This window comes from Ovis canadensis, chromosome 26 (assembly GCF_042477335.2).
Source record: "Ovis canadensis isolate MfBH-ARS-UI-01 breed Bighorn chromosome 26, ARS-UI_OviCan_v2, whole genome shotgun sequence".
Lineage (NCBI taxonomy): Eukaryota > Metazoa > Chordata > Mammalia > Artiodactyla > Bovidae > Ovis > Ovis canadensis.
This window is the reverse complement of record NC_091270.1, coordinates 59,250,911-59,266,394: the sequence shown is the minus strand read 5'-3', so window position 1 is coordinate 59,266,394 and position 15,484 is coordinate 59,250,911. Positions and strand designations below refer to the sequence as shown.

At 40.3% G+C, this 15,484-nt stretch overlaps 1 protein-coding gene across 2 annotated transcripts in view; it reads right to left on the bottom strand.

The window, feature by feature from the left end:
- ZNF385D (zinc finger protein 385D) overlaps positions 1–15,484 on the bottom strand; it is a 1,001,169-nt gene that overhangs the window by 766,202 nt on the left and 219,483 nt on the right. For both annotated transcript variants that reach the window (XM_069572941.1, XM_069572940.1), the window contains one exon: positions 3,885–4,103. In XM_069572941.1, the coding sequence (XP_069429042.1) occupies positions 3,885–4,103 (219 nt within the window). The remainder of the gene's footprint in view (positions 1–3,884; positions 4,104–15,484) is intronic.

The following is a 15,484-nucleotide window of genomic DNA, read 5'->3' as shown; positions in this document are numbered from 1 at the left end:
CAAATGAATAATAAAATCTAGTTCCGTGTCTCCGTGGACATGTTTGAACGAACTCCAGGAGAATGCAGAAGACAGCGGAGCCTGGCACGCTGGCCGCCGCGGGGCCACAGAGAGTCAGACATCATGACTCAGCAACGCAGCAACAGCGACTGCTAAAGAGTCAGACGTGACTCAGTCAGACGTGACTCAGCAACTCAACAACAGCAACTGCTGAAGAGTCAGACGTGACTTAGTCAGGCATGACTCAGCAACTCAGCAACAGCGACTGACTCAGCAACTCAGCAACAGCAACTGCTACTTACTTTATTTGCATCTCTAAAAGTAAGCTGTGGATAAGGTTGACTGCATCCAGGTTAAGTGTTTCTAATATCTTAGCTTCCTTGGCACTCCCACACTGACTTCAAGTTTGAAATCTGAGATGAGATGATTTTCTAAAGATGGAAGAAGTTCACAGCAGCCATTCTGTGTGTGCCTCTTCACGGAGAAGGCTGTTTCCTTCTAGTCCCATTTCTATCTCTGAATAAACTAAAGGTGACAATGCTCGGCTAAATATCTACATGACCCGTTATTCTTGAGAATTCCTGAGTTTAGCGTGGTCACTGTGTGAGAAAAGGAAGGACAATTAATCATACAACTCAGAGCTGGGCTCCTTCCTTATCCCCAAAAGGTCTGAAAAAGTACATTTCTAGTGTGGAAAGACTGAGGGATACGTAAAAGAAATAATATGTTTGTGTATCAATGTGAAATAACAACTTGAGAGTTGATTGCCTGCAGTTGGATCCACCTGTAGTTAAATCCACCTGTCATCAGAGGTGAGGGCTCCTCCGAAGTATGATTTCAGATCAAACCAAGATAACCCAAACCAAGTGCTCCCATTAGTTCATCATCATTTTCACAACTTTTGATAACTTGATGCTAAAAAGAAACTTGGGAAAATAATGTGCAAATAAAATGCAGCAATGAAATTTTTACCATATTGATCATGGCATTGCTGGGAATATGAGAGAATTTTATTTTCTTATATTCTCTTAAACTAATTTTTCTCCTTGAATAAATAAAGTCACCACTTCTACAGAATATTCATTTTGGGGAGACAGTATATTTTAGAATGCAGCTATTTAATGAATAAGACTGGAATTTGATCTCTAGTTTGACCATTTAAGAGTTGGGTGACCTTCAGTACAGGATTCAATTGACATTCTGCTCAATTTCCACATCTGTTAAGAGGATGATAATGGAAATATCTCTCTGGGTGTAAAGAAAAATAAATAAGAAATGTACATAAAGCCTTTAGTACAATGCTAGTCCATTATATGTGGACTGATGCAATTATTTTAAAATATTTGATTTGAGGAACTCAGTCCTATGATCTGAAAGTTGTTGACCATCCTAAACTTCATCTGAGATTAGCTATGATTAGCTATGAAACTCTTGAGTTTCTCTCTAAGATGTAACTTATCACTTCTCCAGAGAGAGGACTGTGAATAGCAAGGCAAGTGAAGTAAATCACTGAAGCTCACACCATTGCCACCACGGAAGCCCAGCAGAACCCCTGTGGGTCTCCTGGGCACGAAAGCTTGCATTTCTTGACTCTAGGAAACAGGTTTCATTTAGCCTCCAAGATCTTCCCAGAGTGGCAGGTCCAAACCTTTGCTAATCAGGGAAGGGAGGGGACACACAGACAAGAGGAGCATCAGGAATAACAGTGCAGCCTCGGGGCAGGGTCCTCGTTCTCCTTTGAGGGTCACACATAACAGTTTCTCTGAGCTGCCGTGAAGATACTGAACACCCCGCAGGTGGGAGAGGTTAACCCAGAAGCGCACAGACTTCAGACCAGCTGGAGCCATAAGGCCTATGATGCCAATTCCCACTCAGCTCACCACTGACCCATTGGAGGAATGTTCACGAGCCGATCACGCTCTCTCTGAACCAGTACAGTACTGTGAACCCCCCACTATCCCCTCCAAGGGGACACACAGTTCTGAGGTCATTAGCCCACTCTGGTTCCCTCTGCCTGGAAAGCAATAAAGCTGTTCTGTTCTAACTTCACCCAAAACTCTTGTCTCTGCGATTTAATTCAGTGTCAATGGACAGAGATCCAGACTGGGCTTCACACCAGCACCAACTGAAAGAAAACAACTTGGAACTAAATAATGCTGCACTTAATATGATTTTACCTTAATGTCAATGACAGGGAAAAGCTTCTCCTCAGGACATTCAAAGTAGAGGTCATGACATCTGTATTTTTAAATATGACTTAATAAGTCCATGGCCTCGCTAGCTCATCTTGGAGCTATGAAATTTAGTAGTTCTTACTTACTTTGCAATGATTATTTTTTTATATCTCTTTGACGAGTAAGATCCATAATTAACCTCTTGTCATACAAAAGAAAGAGAAACAGACTCCTTTCTATCAGAATATTCCAGCTCATCCATACTAAAAATACAAAGGAAGGTAGAAATACTTTCCATTTAAAAAATATACTGTTTTGTGTGTGTGTGTGTGTGTGTGTGTGTGTGTGTGTTTCTCTCATTTTGGTGGCCTTCAAGCAAACTCCTGTCAACCACAAATTGGCATTTACCATAGGTGCCTGTCATCTACTTTTACAAGGATGAAATCTGTGCAGCTGCAGCTGGTGACCTCCAACACCCCAGGAAGGAGTTCAGGGTGGAGCGCAGAGACGAGGCACTCTGTGCTCCTAGAGAACGGGCAGAACAGGCCTTCAGACAGCTGGACATTCTCAGGAGCTGATTTCATGAGCCCGGCTCCTGTATCTCCTTACATCTAGAACAGCATTAAAACCTTCCATGGTAATGACTGCTTCTCCTGATTAGCAGAAGCTTCATGACACAAGCAGAAACTTTCTACAAAAAAGTATGTATTTGACTGCATATACCCCCCCTTTACCAGAATCACATATATACCATCTTTCCCTACCTCACCGGAGCAGTTTCTCAGAACTACTGAGGTGTTATCTCTCGGGCTGCAGTCCTCATATTGCCCCAAATAAAACTTAACTTGCAACTGTCACATCGTGTAATTATTTTAGTCAACACCTCAAAATTATATTTGCCTCCAATATCAAATATTAGAACATATCAAAATCCAGTCTCATATTTAATTGTTAATAAAATCGAGATAAAACACATCTTATCGATGAAACATCCAACCAGACCACAGTATTGTTAACTCTTTGGCGGTACTGTTATTTTAGCTCCCCTAAATCCTGCTGCAGGATTCTACCCTCCCTTCCCTCACCTCTCTCTGCTTTTATTAATAATCTTCCATTTGGTTCAAAATACATATGTGCTATTTTTAAAATTTGCTTACTCCTAAATTCAGCTTATACTTTTAAAAGTAGTCTAAAGTGATTAAGCAAACCATGAATTTTCACCAGCAAATTTAAAGAATCTGCACATACTAAAAGATCACATTTTATTGGTTAAAACTTTGACTTGAAAAGTATGTATTTTTTAAAATAAACAGCAATCTTGTGAACCAATTGAAGCCCCCCACATGCATAAAACAAACACAGAAACAATTGTTTTACATAAAATATAGGAGAATGCTAATTTTCAAATTTTATATTGAAGTCAAATATCAACAAAATCTAATGTCAACTTTTTCTAATTATCTTAAGTGTCCTGGTAGGTCACAATCCCAATCCCAGTCCTAATACATTACACATAGACAACAACCAAATTTCCCCTTGTCCTTCAAATAGCTGTGAGAAATTCTTTTAATGTACTATGCTGATAAAACTTTTATTTACTGTTTTCCGGCTTTTAAAATAAAGCTTAGTCTATTCTCTTATTTCCACATCTGCAGGTACATAAAGAACTCGATGATATAAAATTGAAAACACAGCTTCAGAAACACTTACCACTGTCGTTTCTCACCGTCCCACTGCTGAGCTGTTTCACTCTCTTTTGATGCGATTTGCCGTTGTAGTGGATTTGGGCTTGAGCAGTCGAATTCAGCTGTATGTTACACACGGTGCACAAAGTGAAGCTGGTTTGTTTCTTTTCTTTTTCTGGTTTCTCTTCAAAGCCATCAGGTGAAAACTCAGCCTCACACTCTCCATCTTGGACACATGTGGAATCTAGGGTACAAAGAAAGCTATGAACAAGCCAATCAAGATTCCTGGATTCCTATGAACATTAGGGTATATGCATTTTTTTTAAATTAGCCTTTTTATCTTTTTTGGATATATGTCCAGGAGTAGGATTGCTGGATCATATGATAAGTCTATTTTTTTAATTAATTTATTTTTTATTGAAGGATAGTTGCTTTACAGAATTTTGCTGTTTTCTGTCAAATCTCAATATGAATTAGCCATTGGTATACATATATCCCCTCCCTTGTGGAACTCCCCCTATCTCCCTCCCCATCCCACCCCCCTAGGTTGATACAGAGCCCCTGTTTGAGTTCCCTGAGCCACAGCAAATCCCCGTTAAAGGGGCCTCCACACTGTTCCCCACTATGGCTGAATCAATTTACACCCCCACCGACAGTGCAGGGGCATCTCTTACAGTTGCCAAGACGCGGAAGCAGTGAAAACATCCGTCCATGAATGAATACATACACACATATGTGTAGGTAGATGTACCACCGTATATGCCACTCAGCCATAAAATACAGTGAAATACCGCCATCTGCAGCAACGTGGGTGGACCCAGAGATTACCAAACTAAGTGAAGTCAGTTAAATACAAAAATCATACGATATAACTTAAATGTGAAATCTAAAAAAAAAAAAAGAGATACAAACAAACTCATTTACAAGATAGAAATAGACACACAGACATAGAAAACAATCTTATGGTTACCAAGGGGGAAATATGACAGCGATAAATTAGGAGCTTGGAATGAACAGATACATACTATTGTACGTAAAACAGATAAACAGCAAGGCCCCTTTGTATAGCACAGGGAACTAAAGTCAATGTTTTGCAATAATCTATAACAAAAGAGAACCTGAAAAAAGACATATGTATGTGCACGTGTGTGTGTGTGTGTGTGTGTGATAACTACATTACCTTTCTGTACACCTGAAACTAACACAACATTGTAAATCAACTGTACTTCAATTAAAAAATTAATAAAAATAAAAATTAAAAATAATAAAATAATTCTTAGATTCCTTCATATTACTAAATTCAGTAGCAAATAAGCATTGTCCTAGACACTTTCCTGGTGGCTCAGAGGGTAAAAATCTGTCTGCAATGTGGGAGACCAGGGTTCACTCTCTGGGCTGGGAAGGTCTCCTGGAGAAGGAAACAGCAACCCACTGCAGTATTCCTATCTGGAGAATTCCATGGACAGAGGAGCCTGGGGACCACAGTCCATGGGGTCACAAAGAGTCAGACACGACTGAGTGACTAACACACACACAGAGACACTTACAATTCAAACTGCCCAAGTCTTCCCACTTTAGTAGGTTGCTTTCACACTGTACATGATATCTTTATACCTCTCATGGTATGCAACTGGAGGTAGGAGGTGGGTGAGCACCCCGCCCCTGAGGGTAAGGCAATTGGAGGCTGATTCCCTGTGGACTAGAATAGCAAGACAATTAAGGGAGGAGGCTGGGCCCTGCCCGGTCCACACAGTCCTCATTTCCAAAGTCAGGAGTCTTCCCTGACCACACATGTGCAGAAAAGACTCCTTGCAGGCCAGAGGGGAGTTACATCAAGGGATGTTCCCTACCCAGACACCTTTGTGGTAGAATCCCTCTTGGCTAAGAGATGCATGTGCTCACAGGGGAGGATGCTGAGATACACTAAACGTGGACCATTTGCCTGGTCAAATGGCAAATCAGAAAGACTGGCTAAAGAAAGCCTGGAGGAAACACCCCATAAAAGCAATTCAAACCACCATTAGGGCACAGCTCCTACTCGTGAGGGTGTCTGCATGTGTCGTACTCTTTTCCTCCTGCTACACACTTGACTTGCTTCACTACTTTCCGTCTCTGTGGGAATTCTTTTCTGCAAAGCTGAAGGGCCAGGGCCCATCACTGATGGGGTCTAGTAACTAGGATCTGGTGCTTGTACTGCTGTGAACCAGCCCAGTCTCTGGCTGGGAACCCAAGCCCCACTCCAAGCCACTGCAGGCGGAGGCCACTGGAGACCAAAATGGCAAGTGTTTCACTTTGCTTTTGCCATGCCAAATACCATGTTAAATGCCTTTTTAAATGACAAACATCATAACAACGGAAAAGGAAACAGTGAAGCACTATAGTCTTTCCTGTTTCAAACTGAGGAAGCTGAGGTTTACAGCGCATAAAGAATTCACCTAGGGTCATGCACCCAAAAATTGTACCTTTGGGATCAGTGTTCAATTTTATTTATCTCCATATCACAAGCTCTTACTCACCATGCTCTATAGTAAGTACTAATGTAACCCAGAAGAGTTAATTTTGATTTCATGCTGAATCTGTTTCTTTGACTTGAACCCCTGTTTTTGCTGCTTTTGTTAGTATAATCACACATAATGGCCTGCCTTAGAGAACCCTGTCTCCTTTGCCTTATCCTTAAACTAAAGTGCCTTTGTCTAGCTCACAGGGCTGAAATCACTGATGACTGTACCATCCTTGATTCCCTGTGTGGTGAGTGTGGCTTGTCAGCATGGCCCAGAAACTGGTGTTTGGAGGGATGGAATCAAAGATAATTGCGGCAGCTTGTTTATTGGTGTGGCAGCAGACACTCCATTCCACACCACCTGTGGAATGACTGTAAGAGAAAGAAACACATCCGCCTGCCTGAGGCTTGCCATTCTAGGAAATACTTGCAAGAATTAAATGGTCTTTTAAACTTTGCTCCCTCACCTCCCCCATCTCTGATCCATAAAACAATCTGGCATCCAGGCCCCGACAAGATGGTTATTTTGAGACGTTAGTCTGCCGTCTTCTCAGGCAGCAGGCTTTCCAATAAAGCCATATACTTTGCCTCAGCTTTCCATCTCGAGGATTCACTGTCCTGTCCTGTGGTGAACAGAGTGAGCTTGGACTTGGTAAAGGAGGTGTTTCACCTATCACAGCTGCTGAAAACAAATAATGAATGCTATTTTCACTTTTCATCTTTTATTTTGTAAAATCAAAAATCATCTTCAAATTTCTTTCAATTAGCAAAATCAAGTAATAAAATAATGTAAGCCTTCCTAAAAGAAAAGCCGTATTAAGCAAGCAAACTTTCCAAAAGAGAGGGTACCTGTATTAGCTTCCCGACCTTTCAAATTTATGGTGGGAATTAAAGAAAAGGAAGTTTGCATGATAGACATAAGGAACCGTTTAATCCATTAAAGGATACATTGTTGTTCAATTGCTAATTCATGTCTGAACTTTTGCAACCCCATAAACTGCAGCATATCAGGCTTCCCTGTCCATCACCATCTCCCAGGGTTTGTTCAAACTCAGGTCCATTGAGCTGATGATCCCATGCAGCCATCGCATCCTCTATCGTCCCTCATGTCTCTTCATGCCTTCAATCTTTCCCAGCATCAGGGTCTTTTCCAATGAGTAGAATCTTCATATCAGGGGGCCAAAGTATTGGAGCTTCAGCTTCAGCATCAGTCCTTCCAAAGAATATTCAGGGCTATTTTCCTTTAGGATGGACTGATTGGATCTCCTTGCAGTCCAAGGGACTCTCAGGAGTCTTCTCTAGCACCACATTTTGAAAGCATCAATTCTTTGGTGCTCAGCCTTCTTTTTGGTCCAACCTCACATCCATGAATGACTACTGGTAAAACCGTAGCTAAGACTATGTGGACCCTTGTTGACAAAGTGAAGTCTCTGCTTCTTTATAGGCAGTCTAGGTTTGTCATAGCTTTTCTTCCAAGGGGCAAGCGTCTTCTAATTTCAAGGCTGCAGTCACCATCCACAATAATTTTAGGATACCATTAATGCATTAGAGATTTCTTTCTTGATTTCTACAACTAAATAAAATTCTCACATTTTAATATCAATCAAGTAAAATCACTTACATTTGGATGGACATATCTTACATATATAAAAAAGCTAAAATCGTTTCAGTATCTAAAAACACGGTTTGTACCTCAAATACATAAGATGTTCTGAACATCTAAGATAGCTTCATAGCGTGCAAAAACATGTGACAGCTCCAAGGATCATATCAGAATACATAATTTTTGGGCAAATATAAGGTATGCATACTCAAACCTAAGAGAAAAATCAGCTGACAGTTGCAGTATCTCTGACCTTAAGATAATAATTAAAGTAACTATTGAATACACAGTTTACTCTTTATTTACAAATCACTTAAAATAATTCTAAGTTAGGAATTGAGTTTAAAATACAAAAATTGAGTTTATATATATATATATATTAATTAGATAATAAAAAAGAACCTACTGTATAGCACAAGGAACTCTACTCAATATCTTGCAATACCCTACAATGGAAAAGAACCTATATCTATATATGTATGTATATATAATTGAATCACTTTGCTGTACACCTCAAATTAACACATTGTGAATCAAATATATTTCAACAAAAATTTTATAAAACCAATTGACTGCACAATAGGGGAAGAAAAAAAAAGTGTTGTCCTGGATGGGATGCTAGAAAAGAGCAAAAACATTGGTTTAAAAAAGCCCTGTGCTCAGTTGCTCAGTTGGACACAACCCCATGAACTGTGGCCCACCAGGCTCCTTTGTCCCTGGGACTTTCCAGGGAAGAGTACTGGTGCTGGAGTGGGTTGCTATTTCCTTATCTGGGTGGGGGTGGGGGGAGAACAAAAACCCCTAATAAATCCGAATGAAGACTAGAGGGTCAGCAATATCACCACTCTATTACGGGACAAGTGCGCCAGGCTGGCCTGTTCACAGCAGAGCGAAGTATGCAGGTGGGGTTTGTGGAGCTCAACTGAGTTGACAACTTTTCTGCTAATCTAAAGCTACTCTAAAGTAAAAAGTTTATTTACATTGAAAAAAAAAAAGCTACTAGTTTGAGACTATCCTTTATTTCTCTTCTTGACTAATAGAAAAGAAATTTCTTTGGAGCTCCTGTACTCTGGCAAACAACTAAGACAGAAGCTTCTCTGCTCTTCATTCTTTGCTCATTAATCTCCACAGCAGGAACAGTAAACGGCGTGACAGGGAGAATGAGCGGCAAGACCACTGCCTTGCGGGGGACTGGCCATCTTGACTCTGTGCTTCAAACTGGCTTAAAAGCACATGCTCTTATTTCTCAGCTGCCATATACAGACATAGAGTGTACAGGCTTACCATCTCTGGTTTCTCCAGGTGCCCTGCATGTGACTTGGAGGTAAATTCAGGGCAGAGAAGTGGGAAATCTAATATGGACCATGGCTCCAAGGCATTTCCTCTCAATCAAATTTGCTGACAAAATAACTAACCTGCCAACCTATTAACAAAAAATCTAACAAACCCCCACTGAGCCTTTGTTCCAATAAAATTGAAGGATGAGCCACTTTCACACACACACACACACACACACACACACACACACACACACGAGTGTTATTCAACCGGTCTCATAAATTTCATTTTTCTTTAGTATTGAACTCTACCACAATAATCAACAAGCATTAATACAAAATTAAAAGGAATATATATTGGCTGAAAACTAACCCTAACTTTACCAAATGGAGACTTTCCCTTATACACAATTTTGATATCTCACTTCAAAGTCAGAAAGTCAGGTTCTGCTGTTTCACCTATGATTGGTTTTATCCTCTGTTCTTGGATTTTCTCCCTTGTCAAAACAGCAAGGCCCCTTAAGATTCTACAATAATTCGCACTGACAATCAAATGACAATAAAAAAAAAATTGGCCAACAGGCAGTTCAGAGCACAGTAAACTGAGATCTATGAAGGCACAGAAATGTAAGCAGCACAGGAAAACAAACAAAAATATTCTTATTTTTGCAATGGCTTATCTTTCCTTAGAATTTTATTTAATGAGGTAGGTAGGGACTTAAAACTGCAGAACATATTTAACACAAAACTGTGCGATAAATAGCGGCATAGCCAATACTACACAAGCAAACAGGAAGCCCCTTTATGAACCGTGATCTGAGAGCATATCTCACAGTCATTTTTCATCTAATACAAACAAAATAAACATTTGAACTGTAGCTATTTCACGGTGAAACAGTTGGCCAGCTAAGGTGGGTGGTAGCCAAATGCTTAGTAAAAAAAATAGAAATTATAAGTTCATTCCTTTCAGTTTAAATAGTATCTATTCAGAGGGTGGCAAGTGATAAATTTTAGCTGTTTTTTTCAAAGTCCGTTTCACTGAGAAAATAAAAGCCAAAGTCTAAATGAGTCTAAATATTGCCCAAATGCAGGACAAAATGTGTTCTCAAAAATCTCTTCTAAAGAGAAGAATCTACTGATATTGAATGCCTTAAAGAGTCCACTATAAGGAGCTTTTTCGGTTTATTATGAGAAAAATACTGTCTGGAGAGGACACATTAATTCAGACCATTTCACTAAAGGAAAGTTGTACTTTGTATGAGGAGTAAAGATTCTTACGGAGTTCATAGTTCTTAAGCAACTTTTCGCTATCGGCTCATCAGAAAAGCAGCGGAGAAAAGAGTGAGATCCAGTCAATGTTTATGAGGACGCGATCTCACAGCTGTAACTGTAGGGCGTCATCTTCAAGAACCTTTTAGACGCGATCTTAAGAAATAGAAAAAGGTTGCAGAGATAGCAAATAACTGCTTATGGAGTGAAATAGTTGGAAAAACTATGTACTACACTTATGTGATTGGGTACTCATTACTTGGAATAACATTTCTGGAGACAACATCAAAAACAAATTTTAAGAGCATGAATTAAATTTAAAATCACTTAGGAAAAAATGAGAAAATGACTAGATATTTGAGAAGAGGTTCTAGTGCTTTCAAAGACATTGTTGCCAAAGGTTCCTCTGCAGAGCTTCAATAAACATGCTGAATTAAACTAAGATCAAAAAAGAAAATTTACAAGCCAATATTTTAAAATCTAACCCTCATTTTTCAAAATTATGAAAGAAAATTGGCCATTCTTTTGTCTTCTAGTTAGAAAAAAATGAGGGATTATCTTTTATTTCATATTTCCTTATATTAGGATTTTACAGTGTAAATTACATCCATATATACATATATATGTGTATATATATATATGCCAAATAAACCACGAGAGATCAATCCAAATGTCTCATTAATGAATTTTCCTCTATTACTTTAGAGCAACTTAGAGAAGAAAATCACATTGTATTATAATGGTTAAATATTGTTGTTGTTGTTTAGTTGCTCAGCTGTGTCCGACTCTTTGTGACCCTGTGGACTGCAACGCACCAGGCCTTCCTGTCCTTCACCATCTCCTGGAGCTTGCTCAAACTCCGGGAGTAAATATTTAACTCCAGGGTTAAATATTAAATATATATTGTATAGAATATATAAATTATATTCATACTATCTCAGCTTTGAGAAAATGATAGACCATAGCACCCTTTTACATTTCACTTTTAAAAGTGTAAATAATCCATGATCAGCGCTGCTGCTGCTAAGTCCCTTCAGTCGTGTCCGACTCTGTGCGGCCCCAGAGATGGCAGCCCACCAGGTAAAAAGCACCAACGTAAGAAAAACTTTGCATTGATCTCACTCCCCACTAGAGTGCAGTGTGAATTTAAAATTAAAACGACAGTGCTAGGAGATTCCATAATACTAGGCATAAAACAGCATTATTGCAATTTGAGGGCTTCCCTGCTGGCTCAGACAGTAAAGAATCCTCCTGGCAATGCAGGAGACCCAGGTTCCATCCTTGGGTCCAGAAGACACCCTGGAGGAGGAACTGGCCGCCCAGCCCAGTGTTCTCGCCTGGAGAATCCCAAGGACAGAGGAGCCTGGCTGGCTGCAGTCCATGGGGTCGCAAAGGGTCGGGCACAACTGAGCAGCTTTCACTGTAATTTTGTAAATATGTCATGCATACATATCTTTATATATCTTTTTATTTTTTTTAATTGAAGGATAATTGCTTTACAAAATTTTGTTTCTTTCTGTCAAGCATCAACAAGAATCAGCCATAGGTACAGCCGACTCTCCTCCCTCCCGAAACTCCTTCCCACCTCCCTCCCCATCCCACCCTTCTAGATTGTCCCAGAGCCCCTGTTTGAGTTCCCTGAGTCAAACAGCAAATTCCCACCGGCCATCTATTTCACATGTGGTATTGTAAATGTCCGTGTTACTCTCTCCACACATTGCACCCTCCCTCCTCCCCTCCCCTTCGTGTCTACAAGTCTGTTCTCTATGTCTGCAGAACATTTTATTTATATATATATATGTTATATACATATAACATGTTTATGTACAGTGTCCAGCTTTAGTGGCACGCATACATAGTATATCTAATGAATTCTGCATTAATAACTAAAAAGTAAGATGATTAAAATACATTGGAGTAAAGTCGCAGAAAAGCCGACAAACTAAATTCATCGTCATCTGAAAGTTGCTCAGTCTTTGAGCAACTCAGTCTTTGAGACTGTTTTCTGAACTCTCCAGGCCAGAATACAGATGCCCATCTCCAGGGGATCTTCCCAACTCAGGGATCAAACCCAGGTCTCCTGCACTGCAGATGGATTCTTTATCAGCTGAGCCACAAAGTAAGTAAAGAAAACTGAGGTGAGTAGCCTGTCCATTCTCCAGTGGATCTTCCCGACCCAGGAATCAAACCGGGGTCTCTGGCATTGCAGGCAGATTCTTTACCAACTGAGCCATCAGGGAAACCCCATATTATCGTGTTTTTATTATTGATAAGCAGCAATTGTTTATTACATGGACTTCTGGGTTAAATATAAATATCACTTTGAAACTTTAAAACTGAGGCCATATAGATCAGTCACATCTTACTTTTATAGTAGTAGCAGTGTTAGTTGCTCAGTCGTGTCCGACTCTCTGCGACCCCATGGACTGTAGCCCACTAGGCTCCACTGTCCATGGGATTTTCCAGGCAAGAACCCTGGAGTGGGTGGCCATTTCCTCCTCCAGGGGATCTTCTGGACCCAGGATCAAACCTGAGCTTCCTGCATTTCAGGCAGAATCTTTACCATCTGAGCCACCAGGGAAACCAATCTTATATTTATAATCGGAAAATAATAGAAGACGTGAAACAAATCAAGATTAATGGGATATTTCAACTAGTTTTTACTACCTCACGGTACCAAACTAAATTTGTTGGTCTCAGTCAGATTATGGTTTTCAAAAGATGACAGAACTCTTCCTAAATAGTCGAAGATTCACATACACAGTTAAACCAGGAGTGGCAGGAATAAGCGCAGAATGAAGCTTTTCATTGAGCTCCTTTCCCTTATCTCAGCAGCACACTTGCAATACTGTAAACTCAGCATCATGATTTCCACTTTCAGACCTCAGATACAGAAAATTTTACCTTGCTCTTTGAGAGACTCATCATAAAAAATCATGGCTAATATATCTCTGATACAAAACAGGAGTTCATAAGCTAAACCTTAGAAAGAAAAAAAAAAAGAAGGCAATTCTTATTTTTAAAGTCATTCTTCAATTAGAACATGTATTCAATAGTAGGTCAGATATATCTTACATTTCAGTGCAATTATTGTTATCCCTCAAAGTTTCAAAGTCCTACAGAAAAAATGCATTATTATTATTATTACCATTAAAAACAAGCTGCAAATAGTTTTGTGTTCTGATCTGTTTTCCTTTTGGGGAGTCTCTCTTGAATCAGTCATGTCCTCAGGGCCTCCTGGACAAAACACGGCCCCCTGCAATTTATGCCAGCAATGTCCCTGCTCTCCTAGCAGGGAGCTTGAGAATGAATCAGGAGCTCTTGAGTTCTCAGGCCGTATTTTTTACAAAGCTACTGTAAACATTAGCCCCATTCTCTGGAGGATGTGCCAAAAAAAATTTTGTGGTTTCATCTGTACCTTACTTTGCAACTAAAAAAGTTTATATAAAACCTAAAAGTGGCTTGCTCCAGAAAAACTTCCGAAGACCTAAATTAGAGATTGTTTTGGCTTTATTGTTTTGGGGAAAAGTTAGGTCAAAGAAGGAGCTGGGAAGCCTGAGAATCACTAAAAAGTGATTGGAAAGACATAGTTTAGGAGTATCTCTTCTGTGTCCAGCACTCCTGTAGGCACTTAAATGTTACAGATCCCACAGGCAAATACCCTAGTTCTCCATGGAGTGTGAGGAGAGGGGGACAGTGTGGGCTATACTGAGTTTGGGATGACTTTCAATAATTGATTACATGCCAAGGAAGAGTGAAACTGTGATGTTTATCCTGATTAAGATTTGGGATTGCCAACTGAGCGCTGGAGGACTAAGCTGTCTCCTTATTTTAAGGAGCAGTGCCGCATTCCCTCTCCACCTGGGTGCTTACCATCCCAAGATTTCCTCCGTTTTTCCCATGGACTCTGACTTCTCAAAATAGATTTTGATATTTTAGTGATTTCGGGTTTTGTTCCTGCCTAGTCTTTCTCTAATATATGCATTTACTCCTGATACTCCCTGTATCTAGGTGTTTCCATAAGCATCTTAAGAAAGTGCGATCACTCCAAGTTCTGTGTTTGCCTTCACATTTGTCCCCGTCTCAGTCGCAGAGGAGTGGAGTAGGCACTCCTGATGATACCGGGTGCCTTCAGGTTGCTCGAGAATATTTTCCCATATCAAGAGAAAGCTCCCTAAAAATGTATTTGTTCCAGCTGCGGCAGGCATGCTGTATGATGGGCCTAGTATTTCCACCTCATGGTCATCAGACCTTTGCAGAGTTGGCTCCCCTGGAGAATCTGTAACTTGGTTCCATAAACAGAATGTGGGAAAGATGGACATGCTTACAGGGGTATGATGCTGGTAAGTCTGTACATGCATGTTACATCTTACATGTGCTACATAAGACATGTACAGATTGGACCACAAAGAAGGCAAAAGCTAACACGATATTGTAAAACAATTTTCCTCCAATTAAAAAAATTTTTACAAGAAGACTGAGCGCTTAAGAATTGATGCTTTTGAATTGTAATGCTGGAGAAGACCCTTGAGAGTCCGTTGGACTCCAAGGAGGTCCAACCAGTCCATCCTAAAGGAAAATCAACTCCGAATATTCATTGGAAGGACTGATGCTGAAGTTGAAGTTCCAATACTTTGGCCACTTGATGCAAAGAGCCAAGTCACTGGAAAAGACCCTGATGCTGGGAAAGATTGAAGGCAGGAGGAGAAGGGGACAACAGAGGATGAGATGGTTGGATGGCATCACCGACTCGATGGACATGAGTCTGAGTAAACTCCCAGAGTTGGTGATGGACGGGGAGGCCTGGTGTGCACCAGGCCATGGGGTCACAAAGAAACAGACAGAACAGTTTCTGAACAACAGCCACAGCAACTCTACTGCCTATTTTGTGAGGAGAGACTCACTCAGCCTCGCTAACTTTGAAAGAGCAAGCTGCCACGTTCTGAGCTTCCGTATGGAGAGGACCATGGGACAGG